General features: G+C 38.6%; 1 protein-coding gene across 9 annotated transcripts in view; it reads left to right on the forward strand.

Moving 5' to 3' along the window:
• NEDD4L (NEDD4 like E3 ubiquitin protein ligase) overlaps window positions 1–15,252 on the forward strand; it is a 193,318-nt gene that overhangs the window by 79,590 nt on the left and 98,476 nt on the right. For 4 of the 9 annotated variants that reach the window (XM_052778721.1, XM_052778722.1, XM_052778723.1 and 1 more), the window contains exons 4-5: window positions 1,873–1,911; window positions 4,763–4,816. In XM_052778721.1, the coding sequence (XP_052634681.1) occupies window positions 1,873–1,911; window positions 4,763–4,816 (93 nt within the window). Of the gene's footprint in view, window positions 1–1,872; window positions 1,912–4,762; window positions 4,817–7,630; window positions 11,431–15,252 lie in introns of those variants that run through there. The other 5 variants (XM_052778716.1, XM_052778717.1, XM_052778719.1 and 2 more) reach the window with 5 other exon arrangements.

Genomic DNA, 15,252 nt, shown 5'->3' on the forward strand with positions numbered 1-15,252 from the left:
TTTCCTTAGTCTGAAAAAATAAAGTTATCAGAAAAATTTCAGATGCATCTGGCATGATCTAGCTGTGTTGAATTTCTGAGGCTTTTTGTTTTGATTTACCTCCCTCCACACTTTTAGTTGTTCCAACTGTAAAATTTGATTAATGCCTTGTGTTTCCTTTTGGAGCTGTATTTTGAATGGCCTGCTAGCGATGCTCTCTTCTTTCTGCAGTAGAAAAAGCTGTATTTGCTGTTTGCTGTCTTTACGATCTTGTAAGATGGTTAGTATATTCTTTAAATTCCTGCTACTAGGCTTGTGATTTAATGTGTCAATTCTTTTAAAAGTCTGGATGAAGATTATCCAGTTTCCTCAATTTGACTGCACTGAGCTATGAAGATTTCACTTCTACGTCAGTTGTGACAACTTCTATCTTCATATCGATCCCTTAGTTATTCTGCCTTTCCCATATGTAATGTTAAACGTAATTTCCTGTATCTAAATACGCTTAGTCTCCCCATTGAGCTTCATTGCTTAGTAGCATCATTTCTTTCCATGTTCTCGTTTTATTTAGATGGTTGAAAAACCTTCTTTGTGTTTGTTTTAATATCCTGTGGAAGATCTAACTCAGCTTGACTCTTGGCAGTTCTTTATCTGTACAACACTTGCCCTTTTTAGGATGCAGCTCTCTTTGCCGATGAGTCTTTTTGTTGTTGTTTCCCTGCTAATATCCTTTATGAAGTTATTCATGCATTTATTTCTGGAGCCTTTCTTTACAAGTGGTTTTCTCTTTTGCTAGGATTCTGGTGTTTGTACTTTCTGGCTTGACCTACTAATTGACTTGTAAAGGTGGAAGAAATTTCTGCCAGTTACCAGGGCCTTTACCAAAAATTGTGCTACCTAATACATCAAATATTTCCTGAAATTTGTATTTGCACTTAAGCAGCATTCAAAATTAATGCATTATTGATGGACAGTAGTGCCCTCAAGTTTATTATGAGACCATGCTTCATTTGTTAAATTACATGGAACCTCTCTTGCCAATAACAGCCGCATTTGATGAATACAAGTATTTAAAAAGTAACAGGTTTTTTTTTCCTTCTCTGCTATAACAAAATTTTGGTGGGTGTAGAGCCAATTTTTACTGTCAGCTCTTCTGGTAAATCTCTGCTATGTGAGAGAATGAGGGAATGATTTGGCATGAAAACAAAACCATTGGATGTATCATACTTGTTTTTAAGCTTACCCAAATTTGAATTGCCCAAATTACTAATGTTTGTAGTTCTCTTTTTTTATCAATTTATTATTTCATGCTTGAGCTTCCTTCAGATTGTAATCTGTATGCATATTTTATTCTGTACATTTTTTGAGGCTATTAAAACAAAATTAAAATCCTCCATAGGCTTGGGGGAGGTTAGGAAGAGAATCATACCTATTCAGAGGAAATAACCTTTCCTTTTGTTCTTTTTTTTCTTTTTCTGTTTAGTTTACAGTATAAAACTGTCCTTATTTTTGTAGTTCTAAAGTTGTCCTTGTGTTTAAAAAATACTTTTTTTTTTTTTTTAAATCTGGTTTTAAATGACTCTTGAGAATGAAATGTCTTCAGGTTTTACTTCTATAGGGTCTCAGTGATTTGCCTTTTACTCACAGAATCCTATTTATACTTAACATCTATTTTAGGATCATCTGACTCAAATGTCCTTCCATGTTTAGTTTATTCAGTAAGGAATTTCAAAATAATTTGATGGCAATATTTTTATTTCAATTTTTTTATGACGTGCTTTTTTCTCCTTTTTTTTTTCCTAGAAAATTGTCACTTGCATGCACATTTTGATGATTGCAAAATGGCAAACCTAAAGAAATTTTAGTATGTAAACATGTTTATTTCTTTTACAGACACTGAATCCAAAATGGAATGAAGAATTTTATTTTAGAGTAAGTTTCCCTTTACTTGCAATCATGACTAACATGTACAGTTAATCACATTGCATTTTATAAGGTTGGGAAGAAGCTTATTTTTTATTTGTTGTTTATATATTTACATTAAAAATGCTTATCTTGATGTAATTGCTCATTGCTGGAATGATCAGCAGAAATTGGCATAAGGTTAATTAGAAATGGACTGTTTCACAATTTGAGATTTTATTTAGAGTAAGTTTTGAGCTAATTCATCTGACTAAAAAATTCTTTTTACTTGAAAATGTGTTTTTAGCAGAGCATGTTTGCTGTGGTTTTAAAATGTTAATACAGTGGCAAATAATCAGAGTTATTTCCAAGAGCTCTATGAAATTTAAGTTATCATGGCAAAAAAAAAAAAAAAGAAATACAAATGTAGAGAAGGAAGACAGAAAAAGTAATTTCTCTTGGCCTTTATGTTACTTGCCAAAAAGGTCAGAATATGCTTTTTTCTTTTTTTGTAGTTTCATTTTAATCTTTCTAAATTTTGCTTAAAATGAAAACCAAGTTACAGCTAAAACTGAGTGATTTTTGTCAGAAAAAATAATTTTAAATATTTGAAAGTGGTAAAGGAGGGGTTAAAATAGTGATTATCAAAACCAACATAATATAAATGAGAAGGGTGGTAACAACTTTGTTATTTAGTTGTTGGAAGTATTTTTCCAAAGAAGAATGACTTAATTTTAGTGCAGCTGTAGCTTTCACAAAAGAAGATTAGGTACAATTTCAGTGGTTTTTAAAATTTAATCTTAAACAGCTGCTTGAGAAAAGATGTCATTGTAGATTCTTAAAAACGGGTATCATATTGAATGTTGTTTATAGAGTCTTAGCAATTGACTGTCTTGCTAATAGGATCTTTTAGATAGATAGTTCCCATGAATGTAACTGTTAATACACAGGTTTTTGAGGTTTAAGTGGAACTTTTATTTTTAAACATGTACCAAATAGCTTTTCTAGGTTTTGCAGCTGGTAATACATATGTAAAATCATCTTTATCTAATGAAATATTTTGATTTTTATAACATACCCAGAGGGCAAAATATGGACTTAGATGTTATGCAGAGACCATAGTAACTGTCTTCACACTAAATTACGACTGGACCTAAGGTTTTCTATTTTCATCACAGTGGTTGTTGATGTTTGCACACCTCTTGTTACAGAGGTGGCTTTACCATGGGATAACTTAAGCTACCTGCCTGTAAAAATGCAGAGGAATTTTAATACTGTAATTTTCCTAGAAAGTCATTAGCCTTGTAAGAGAGTGTTTTATGGTGAAGTGTTCAAATGCTTTTGCCTTCAGCATAGAGGACAAATTAATATAAAGAGATTACTATCATGACCATTGCACAGGAAAGGGAAGTGAAAGGAAGTTTTAAACTGTTTACCTATTTGAAGACATTTCAAGCTCTCCCAGATACGATCCTGATTGCATATGGGATTCAGAAATGGATGACCTCACCTCCATAAGCCCATCTTTATGAATACTGGTCTCGTAAACATACTGAGTTGTAAGACAGACTGTAAGGAACAAATTCATGTGTTTTAAAGTGAAATATATTTACTCAGGATTAAGCAAGCTTGTTATGTTTATTTGTGCTTATAATTTTAACTGATATTATTCAAGGTAGCCTTTTTAATAATTTGCTTTTCCCAGGAAAAGAGAATACACAAAACTGCCACAATTTGTGTTGCTTACACTATAGATACAGTTCACAGAAGCTCTTTTAAAACATCTTGAAAATCCTAAATAATAATGAGGATATATAAAGTTATACATACCCTTTTTTCTGTGTCACAGTTCTCTGATTTTCTTAAAACTGGAGAACTCCATTGCCACCCCCACAGAATTATCCGTCTATTGTGGAATATTATTTCTAAATTTTCTCAATTTAGCAAGTTGGGCATAGTAACCTGGCTTACAAAGTTTTTCTGAAAAAATATATCAAGTTGATAAAATACTATAGAACTTTTTTCTTGTTTAATAGTGATGTTTTGTCTTCCTGCCAGAGTTCTTTTGTTTGTTTGTTTTTTCCTTTCAAATGTTGGCAGTCTTTCTGCTTAAATTTACTTCAATGTAAATAATTTTATGGAGATATATTTGCTGTTTTCAAGTGTTGGAGAGACTTCTGTTGGGTTTTCCACAGGCTTGTGTCATAAATGGGCTAGAAATGGTGAGCGATGGACAGTCCGAAGTACAGATGATTGTGAAATTCTGAAAGAAATAGAGTAAAACTCTTGCTCCATGCAGTTTCATTGAGCTTTGCAGCTGTAGAACAAAAAAAGTCTGGGAGCCCTGATAGTCTGTCCAGCCTGGAACTTGTTCCCGAAACACAGAGCTTGTCTCGGAGGCCAGGCCACCTTTCCTGAGACCAAGTTAGCTTTGCTGGTGTGCTCGAGGCAGCTGAAGCCACCTAGCTCTTCCTGGCCGCAGCACATACTGGGGGTGACATGAGACAGAGGCAGTCCGGTTTGCCCAGGGACGTGCTCTCCGAATTCCTCTCATCCTTATGGCTGCATGCAGCTTGGAAATATGCAGCAGCTATGCCTTTCCTTTATGGAGCTTTCTGTAGAAAGAGGAATGCAGTAACTGTCTTGCATTGAACACAGTAAATGAGAGCTTTTAGTGTTAACTGCTGGGCTATTTCTAGTTGCAGTAGGGTTTAGAAACAAAGTGTTCTAGTGCTCCAGTTTAAGTAAAACTAAAGATTTACATAAAACCTGTTAGTCCTGTTCTGTTAGCCTTGGTTTAATCACTGTATGAACGAGTACCCCTATATTGTTATCGTCAAACTAATGAACCTAAAGTGACATTACTTGAATTTTCTCATAGGTAAACCCAACCAATCATCGTCTCCTGTTTGAAGTGTTTGATGAAAACAGATTGGTGAGTGCTTGTCTTCATTGTGTTTTACTAATCACAAGGCTCTGTGTATCACAGCTGATGAAAATATAGCACATCTTAAAGGTGTATTTTTGTCTGTTGTTCAAGTAAGTGTGCTAAGAAATGCAGATAGAAGCATAAAAAGCATCTGGTTTGGGGACTAATATTCAGAGCACTAAATTCAAAAGTAGTACCCTGCTGGGTCAGACCAAAATGGTCCTCCTTAACCCAGTAATTTGACAGTGGAAACCTCATTGTATTCTTCCTTAGGCTTCTCCACTGCAAACCAATAAAGTCCTGTCGTGGTTTAACCCCAGCCAGCAACTAAACACCACGCAGCCGCTCACTCACTCCCACCCACCCAGTGGGATGGGGGAGAAAATCGGGAAAAGAAGCAAAACCCGTGGGTTGAGATAAGAACGGTTTAATAGAACAGAAAAGAAGAAACTAATAATGATAATGATAACACTAATAAAATGACAACAGCAATAATGAAAGGATTGGAATGTACAAATAATGCGCAGTGCAATTGCTCACCACCCGCCGACCGACACCCAGCCAGTCCCCGAGCGGCGAATCCCTGCCCCCCACTTCCCCGTTCCTATACTGGATGGGACATCCCATGGTATGGAATACACCGTTGGCCAGTTTGGGTCAGGTGCCATGGCTGTGTCCTGTGCCAACTTCTTGTGCCCCTCCAGCTTTCTCACTGGCTGGGCATGAGAAGCTGAAAAATCCTTGACATTAGTCTAAACACTACTGAGCAACAACTGAAAACATCAGTGTTATCAATATTCTTCGCTCTGAACTCAAAACATAGCACTGTACCAGCTACTAGGAAGACAGTTAACTCTATCCCAGCTGAAACCAGGACAAGTCCCAACCTTTTTAGTCACTTAGTAACTGCTTCACCCCCTGATCATTTTAGTGTCTCTTTCTTTTATCTTTCAATACTTCTGCATCCTTTTTTGGGATGTGGTTACCAGAGTTGTACCTTGTATTCAACATGTGGGTGTATGAATGTTTAAGGTAATGGCAAAATAATGCTCTCTGTTATGTTTTCAGTTCTCTGCCTCATAAAGCCCAGCATATTGTTAGTGTTTTTAGTCTTGAACTTAATTTGTCTGATGCAGTAACTTTTCTAGAGAAGTCTTCCAACATCTTACTGCTGCTTGTTTTTGTTAGGATTAAGTAGATAAGGTTTTCACATAGACATACATGCAATAACTGACACTTATTCTGAACATATTAGGTTACGTATGTGTTGCGGGGGGAATTTAAAAATGAGAGAGAAGTTTGGATCGATTAAAGAATCGCCTCCAATTGTATTAGCAATAGAAAAATGATTTAATAGAAATTTGTATAAAAGTGCCACTTCGCAGAATTCAATGGCAAGGTTCACTGTATTACTTAGTACATGGATAAAATGCACACAGGAAAACTAAATCAGAATCGAACTAAACTTATGTATATAGGGACCAAAACCATAATAGGGTAAAAGGGAACGTGGGAAAGTGTAAGGAAGACCTTCCCGTTGAGTCACGAGGTTCAGAGAAGACCCCCTTGCTTTCTAAACTCCTGTCGGAGTCTAGGTGCGGCTGGATCGACTCCTAGTCCCAGACTTGGGCAACGGTTTATATCTAAAGGGATTATGAGTATAGTAGCAGCCTAAAATTCATTCACGGTTGAATAAAAATCACGACAGTAATTTAAGTATAAATTTGAAAGTAATCACTTATAATATATCTTATAACGTACCGGCTATAACTTACTATAGACTACTCAATTTAGTACACATCCATGCATAAAGACACTAAGAGAAATACATAAGAGAGTAAAAGAGAATAAAAGAGAGTAAAAGAGAGTAAAAGAGAGAAAAAGAGGTATGCCTGTTAAAAATTCCACTTAAGTTCAGTGAAAATATTCAATTCGAGTGCTTTGGCATTTGTCTCAACGGGCGAAGGGTTGAGCCTCAAGGAGCAGCGGAGAGAATCTGCCCCAGCCATGTTGGCTTTCGGTGACAGACCTCCAGTTTTCGCAAACAGGAGAGTTTGGGAGCTTGGAGAGGCATCCCGCTCAGGGGGAGATGCTGGTCCCAGCCCGCTGCGGTCCGGGAGAGCTCCAAGGGCCTCCCGTAGTACCGCTGCTTGTAGGTTGGGGAGGCGATTGACTTTTGCCATCAACAAATTGCTGGGATGCCAGCTGCGCTGGTCCCATTTCACACGCAGATAAGGGAAACTCTGAGACTGAAAGAACTCCAAACACAGATAGGGGCTGCTCGCAGCGTGTGAGGGGAGGACTGCAATAACAAGGTCTCCAGGTCGTTAGGAGAGAGAACTGGCTGCAGGTTGTTATGAGAAGTGGCTATCTCTACTCCCGTCCCCCGCCTGCCTCCGCCGGGCAGCAGGAGTCCTTGAGACGCACAGCATCTCTCCCTGTCTCAGCTGGGTAAGAGTTCCTGGCACAGCCAAGGGTCGCTTCGCTGCCCGGCTCATTACGCTTATGCGAAGGGCTAGCGAGCCTTCCTGAGTTCGTAAATCAGCCTGGAGAGAGGCAAAGAAATGCACCACCAACAATATGCCAGTGCAATGGCATACTGGGTGAATAAGTCTTTTGGGGTTTTGTCTTTTGAAAATTGTAACATCATCTCTTTGTTTATGAGTTCAGGTATTAACGTTTTCTTGGTTGGGTGCAGTACAACCTCTACTAAACCTAAACTTGTTTGCTTTGCAAAGGTTAGGATCAGTGTTGTGAAGATCCTTTTATTAAAAAAAAAAAAACCAGTATGGAAAATGTCTTCCTCTGCCTTCCTATTAAATATAAAGGAAAACATACAAGCTGTAATCTTCTGGGGAAAAAAAGGACTTATAGCCAAATGATTGTATCTTCCTTTAGGAGGAAGTAAATCGGTAAATCTGTGACAGTGTCTATTTAGAGTGGGCTGACTGTGAGCATATTTATTGACATATAATGATCATAATGACCACTTGCACTTTTAAAACTGTCCTATACCTTTTGAACTTAAGGGAGATTGTCGGTCAGTTCTTCCCAGCTTTAAGGCCCTCTTCCATTGCCAGCTGATGCAAACAACGCTGAAGCAGAAATCCTGTAACTGTAACTGTGAGGCAGAGTATGTAAGCCAGGGCTCAGGACTGTGCAGACATTACTGCGTGGCTTGTGTGTGTCTTCGGGGATGGTTGGAGTACGTTTGTGCTGGCATGGAGGACAAAGCACAACTGGTGGGAGAGGTGTCATGCTGGCCTGCAGAGGGCAGTGGCATGCGCGGGGATGTCCCTGTGTGATGGTCAAAATTCTATACGTGGTGACAGCTGAGAAATGACAGTTCTGGTATACTCATGTCAGATATATTGCTTAAGATTTTCATGTTTCTGTATGCAGTACTGGCCTTTTACTTCTAGTAAGTTTCAGTACTTCTTTCTGTTTGTTCTTCCTGTGGTCCCACTTCTGTAGACATTCTGCCCTTGGGCTCATAACCTCCTTCCAAAGGCAGCAACCTGTTGTTTAGAAGCCATTGCATTCCTTTTGGAAGGTATTCTGAGCTATTGACAAAGCAAGTACATGGAGGTTTTTCGAGTAGCAGGTTTCCATGAGGTTATGCTTACAGAATGAGGAGACATTGAACTAGTTATTTTGGTTTTGCTCTGAAATACTTATAGTCAATACTTGCATGGTTTTTATTGCAAGAACTTTGTTTCTTCTTCATGTTCCCAAATTATCAAAGAACTTTGTCTTCACAGTACATCCTTTCCTTTCTATCCCCCAATCAAAATAGAGAATATATGATGCAAGCTTCATCTTTAGTGCAAAGAGACACTGTGTCCTTGGATAATATGTTTTATCTGAAAAATAAGATAAAATAATATCAACACCTGTGCCTGCCACAAGGCAATCTACAGTACTGTTGCTGTGTAGAAGCTATGCATGTTTTTCTTCTTCTTGGCTCATAGTCCACTTAAAACAATACGGGATTGTGCTGTCTGGCAGTTGTATCGTTTTAAGCTTCCATTTCTCTTGTGATTGGTCATTCTCTTGTCTTTTGAAAACAAGCTGCTTGCAAACAGAGGTTTAAATGTCTATCTAGAGTATTGACCCTCCACCTACAAATTTTCAGAGCTGTTGACAAAACTTGGGCTTTGAAGTTCTCCTAGGGAACAAATGTCCGTGTATTGAAATGAAACTACACTTCTTGCTAAACAGAGTTTCTTTTCTAGTATGTGCTAGCAAGTGCTATTGTGAGTACACTTCAAATGTGAGTATCCTCAGACCACTGAGTTTGTGTTGTAATAGAGCTGATTTAGGGTGTTTGTTTTACGTTTTGGTGTATCCTGTCTGTCTGTTCTTCTTCTGAGGTCTTTTGGCCCTCGGAGAGCATAACTGTATTCCGTGCTGGCAATCACACTCGTCGTAATATTGCTAACTTTCTCGCTGGAGACTGGCCAGCAATGGGCAGGCAGAGTTTCTGTACGGTGTTTAAGACAAATCAGTACAAAAGGACATGCAACACTCGTCTCTGGTTTTCCCTGGTCTTTACTGCCTGGTAAAACTGAAAAAGAAACTTTGTCTCCTGTCATCTTGCACATTTCTGCTGATTTTACTGTGTGAGAAATCTTTGCCATATGTTTGATTGCTTTGTTTGTTGTAATTTTTAATTATTAAAAGGGACTGTGCAGGGTAGTGTAGGTTATATTGCGATCGTAGGGACAATGTAAAAGTTGTGGCTTTTCAAAGGCGAGAAGTTTGTTGCTTAATCATGTTATTAGCACAGTTAAAACTGAAAGCATAACCGTGCTATATTTATTCATGTTCTGCCATGATAGCCTAATGCTGTAACACACACCAAAATGTTAAGCTTGAAATAATTTTTCTCATTTGCATGTGGAGTTGACTTAAACTTTTACCACTAAATTGAAGTATTTTTGTTGTAGTTAAATTTTTGTGTGCGCGCTTTACACAAATGTGCCATGTGAATATGATGTGGTTTAGATTTATAGCAGTGCCGAGTGTGTTCGCTGCCTTAGTCAGCTGTGAGAGCTCTCCCGCTGGGGCCGCTCCTCTCTGATGGAAAAGGAGCAGCTGTGAAGGTGCTGTTTCAGGCTCTTGCTGGCATTAAAAAAAAAAAAAAAAAAAAAGAAAAAACAAAACCCCCACTAGCTTACATTGGAGAGGGGGAACAAGGCCACGTGACTCCCACCATCCTACCCTATGTCACAGTGTGTAGGAGCGCTGATTGCTCTTACCCAATCATGCCTGGAATGCTGCTTGCCACTTGGGCTATTTCTGCTATCTGTCGCTATCAGGGCTGCAGTGCTAACAGTTTGGCAGATGGGACACTTTTTCTTGGAGTTTATGTCTTTGGTTTTTAACTTCTGGCAGTGCCTGAATTGTTGCTGTTCTCCCTCTCCTTTTCTTCTCTCTGTAAAACCATGGCCCATCGGCTGCGGTTTCATTTTGGCTCTGGGCGAAGCAACACAGCCCCCGAATCAGAGATCCTCGACCGGGAGAGAGAAGATGACTTTTTCATGGCATTCCACACTTTGCCAAGAAGAAACAGTCCTCATGCTTTCTCTCGACATGGAGCAGATTATGGTGGTGGCGGCGATTTGCAAGAAGTGGGCTCCTTAAAAAGGAGTACATCTATGTTTATTCCCCAGCTGCTGAACAGTATTGATGCGCGTCCAACGAGAAGCTCGTCAATGCAGATCTCTCTTCAGCGCAAAGCTGCAAACGGCTGCGCAGACGAGTGCACAACCCTGGAATCTCCTGAGGAGACGCTTCCTTGTAAATTCTCAGACTTCAGGGAGCATTATGCATCCCCTGTTGAAAACCATTCTTCTCCAAGCAGTCCAGAGGTGACTCCTGAAAATTCTCCACCCAGGCTGACGGAAGAGTTAGGGCAACAGATTAACGGAACTATTTGCTGTAATCGTAGAATATTTTGTACTATTCCTTCTAATAATCAGAGTGAGGATGCTTCATCAACTACCCAAGAAGATGAGGCAAATGAAGCAGCTCCAGGTTTAAACATAAGCGGTGTGAGGATTCAGCATCGGGCTTCAAGTGCAGACGTGCCTCAGGTTACTCTACTACCCTTTGGTACTGAGGCTCAAAATAATGCTCCCACCCCTGAACCCCGGCGTTGGTCTTTGCAACACGTGCCAGATATGTCAGCAAATTCAGGGAAAAAGTTCTTTGTTCTCCAGTTACAGCAACCGCAGACAAGTGGTACAGGTGCAGGAGGCGAGTATAACTTTGGTTTTACTGGAACAAAAGGGGACAGATTGGTCAGGTATCCCCGGATACGGCTAGAAAGGAGTACTTCCTACCCTGTCCAGCCACCAACAGAAGAAATTAGCCCCACAGATAATGGACTGAATTCAGAACTGCATGGAAATGGCAGGAACGGGTCAGAAATATCTAGAAGCAATTCAGTAGAGCGGATTCCTCAAGGGCAGGGATGTTTGTTTAAAATCAGACCAGATCAAAACACGAGGCAGCAGCACTTCAGAATTCTTGTCACCCGTGGTCCTGAAGAACAAAATCAGGTTGTTTGTAAAGAGGGTCGTGGCACCCCTGGTCCTACAACAGCCAGCACCACAGTAAGTATGATGCTGAGTATGTTACGCTAGTAAAATACAGAATTGCTATACAAAGGTTTCTAGACTTGGGGCAACTGAAGCACTTCCATTGTTAGTGCTAGAATGTTCTGCATTTCTCTGGAGCAAGCCACGAATCATCTCTATTTCTAATCTAACATAACTTTGCTCTCAGTTATGATTACATCCAGTGTAATATTTTGAGATCCTAATGTCACACGTTTCTTAATTCAGTGTTACATCAGCTGGAAAGATTTTTAAAAATCAGAACATTCAAATGTCAAATTAAATGTTCATGTTATTTTAGTTGGTTGAGACCTTGCTGCATGAAGAATTTTTCATGCACTCTGTTTTTAAAAATAAGTACTTTGACACCTTCTAAGTATAATGTACACATGTGTGTACCTCTACACAATTTTAAAATGTGTTTTGTAATGCAATAGTAGCTAAGACTGTAGAAATCTTATGATAATTCCAGTCAAGACACTGACTTAGGGTACCAAGAAGCTAGGAAAAAAAAAAAATAAATCTTATAGTAATTTTTTTTTTCTTTCTGCAAATTAAAAACATGTCCTGGTTTTTATGTGCTACAAGTCCTGATCGAACAATTGTACAAGTGGCTCGACAGTTCTGGTTTTTCTTTGTTATAATGGGAGAGGATTGATGTTTTATGTTTTAAACCACTTTTTTAAAAGAGCAAAGTAGGAATGAAACTTAAGGTTTAGATTAGTCATTTGCTTAAATTGCTTTACTGTGCAATTTAACACTGCCCACTTGAGTTCCTAAGCTCAGTGATGCTGTATATAGAATAGTAAGCACTCTGTCTCCAGCTGTGAAAACAGATTCACTATAAGAGATTTTGGTCTTCATTGCTTGTGTGTTCTTGTTCTGCATTTTCGTTCAGTGAAATGTAGCACAGAAAGACAGCTGCTTACTGCAGCAAGGCTGTGTGATGACTCTGCAGCTTTCTTATGAAAAAGCTAATAGTCTCCATGCTATTCCAGTATAACCTTCTTTTTAGCTCTTCAGTAGACATTGTGAGTAGAAAATGACAAAGTATCCCTAAGCTTTTATTTTAAAAAAGTAAAATTAAAAAAAAAAAAAATCCTTTGCCAGTACAGGTTTCTTTTCAGTCTCTATAAGTTAGCAATTTTCTTAATTAGTGTATAGTATCTTTCCTGCCAGCCTGAGACCATTTCAGCAGGTAAATTTGGAATGCAGAAACTTCACTGATTTTCTTCTTCATTTGATTTTCATGTATGCAGTACAGTATGTTTCCCTTTCCTATTTATTATCCCTTGTTCCTTTCAAATAATAGCTGTTCATGGGGAACCACCATAACCAATTATATAAGTAGCTATAGTATGTCAAACCTAGTACAAAAGTATCAGAGGTTTACAGATCTGTGCAACTTGCAGAGATGTGCCCCAGTGTCTCTGCAGTAGTTCTCATTTTCCTAAAGGATCTACCCCCTAAAGTCACTTTGATCTTCACTGTAGTGATGATTCGTATACCAAAGACATACTTCAGTGTTTCCAGAGGAGAATTATGAAATTTGTTCCTATGTGCTCTTAGTTTTAGTTACCATGTGAAATCAATTTAGTCAGCCATAAAGCATGGCAGTCACAGAGGCACTCAGTCCAAATGGTACTTGCATTCTTTAGTGCAAAAAGTTTCAAAAATAAAGAATTGACACTTCAAACTTTTTTGTGGTGTTTTCTCATATTTGTAGTAAGCCCAGAAATATCGTGGTAGAAGTGATTGGCTAGGCAAGATGCCTTAGGAAGTGTGGGGAATGAAAGCATTTTAGTGAAAGTTTTGCTTTATTTTGTTGAAATATAAAACATTCTTTAGTAAGGTGTCATTTTTAATCTATCCCACAGAAGTTTGTTTGGAGGACCTATGATGCGAAGTAAGGGTGTGCCTGAAATATTTGTTCTATTAAGCTGATGAGAAAAGTTGCCATGTTTTATAGTTGTTAGTGTAAAAAAAAAAAAAAAAAATTCTAGACTCTTCCAGTTAAACAAGTTTGTGTGTATTTGATTGATATAGGCCATGGGCCTGGGGCTGTAAGCAGCAGCTGCTACAGCCTTATTTATCTTGAGTGAAAACATTCAAGCGGGCGTCTGCAGTCCTACTGCTACCAAGTGTTTATGACCTTTCAAATATCTTCTGTTTTAGACAGAAGCAGTTTTGGGCAAGCAGGATGTATTTCATTACAAGTCATTATAAAATATTAAGTAAAGTATGAGCTTATGTCCAATTGTGAAAAATTTTATTTGGAAGCCTTGTTAAAAATTCTTTTGACTACTATGATATTTTATATGTAATGCAATAGGCTCCTGCTAAGTGTGTATATATACTGTGGCATATAACAAATACTCACATTGTTTGTAATTTGGGGTCTGTGAGTGCATAGCTGTATTTGTGGGAAACGCTTCAAAAATCTCATGTATTGGACAACTGTTTTAGAGACCTGAACAAAGGCATCTTTGTCATTATAAAAATACAAAGGGCCCTAACAAAATGTTGTTGTAGTAGTAGTATTGAATTATATTTAGTTAACAAACAGAAATGGCAACCCTCAACTCTGCAAGTCTGCATTTCTCACAACTCAGCTTTTATTTTCCTTTCTTAGAAATAATTTTAGAATAAATATTGTTGTGAAAGTACAGAGAATCTACCTATGCTCCTAAGATATCAGGTGGGATTGGGGCATGTAAACCAGAAGGACCAAGCTAGGATAAATGCAGTTCGGCAGTCACGAAGGGCCAAAATTCCATGTTGCACAGTGCTTGGAAGACTTGAATGTGGGCACCTAAGATGTGTGCCTCATTCAGGCTGGTGCTGTGTGGCAAACCAGCGACGGATTGCCTAAACTCTAGCTGAGACACTGTCTTTGGCAAAATTGCCTTTATGTGAAAGCGGAAGCAGGGTTGGGGTGAACACGTGCAATGCACGTGATAGCTGTCGTATGGAGTCTATGGGAAGTGGTTAAAAAATTCATCTGAAGACTGTGGAACTCAATGGAATTGAGGAACTAGAACTGCTGTTCCTCTGCTGCTGCCTTTCCCAGAGGCTGTAACATCCACTTCCCTGCCTTACTCTGCCCTTTGTCATAGGTCATTCAAAACTTCATACTTCTGTTGATACCCTGAATTTTGGGGGGAAAGGGATACCAGTTCCATTGTTTTAATGGAAATGCTTTCATGGGAGACCTCTGCCTGTCACTGAGGCAGTGGACTTCAGATGCGTCAGTGGTGAGCTTTGTGTTTGATCAGGAATAATTTTTATCACCTAGAGCAGAGCTAACTACTCTTAATAAAACTGTGTAGGGGAAAGGCAGAGTTGTCTGCTGGAATCCTTCTACAAAATTAGTAATTGGCAACTGACAATTACATGACTGCAGTACAAATGGGGAAAAATCTTCATTCTTATTCAGAATCATAATAATGTGTTTTAATGCATTATTATATTATGACATACAGCACAATGGATTTTGACTTTTTTCTAGAAGGGATGAATGCTCCTCTTAGTTCTTTCATTCTGGTTGCCATTTTTCTTAGTTTCAGTGATAACTCTTCACTGTAAAAAGGTTGCTAGTAACCCCTTCTTACCTTAGTGACTTCCTGTGATTTGGAATAGATTTCTGTGAGGGCAAAACTTTGCAAAGAATAGATAGTAATCCACTCAGAAAACTGCTACTAGTAGCCAAGTTTAAAACCTTGAACCATCCTCTTTTATATCCCACTAGGAGAGCTATGAGTCGAATCTGTTTAATCATCTTGGGGATTATTTATTTGTGGGTTTGACCTAAGAGAAAGC

This window comes from Harpia harpyja, chromosome Z (genome assembly GCF_026419915.1).
Source record: "Harpia harpyja isolate bHarHar1 chromosome Z, bHarHar1 primary haplotype, whole genome shotgun sequence".
In the NCBI taxonomy this organism is placed as follows: Eukaryota; Metazoa; Chordata; class Aves; order Accipitriformes; family Accipitridae; genus Harpia; species Harpia harpyja.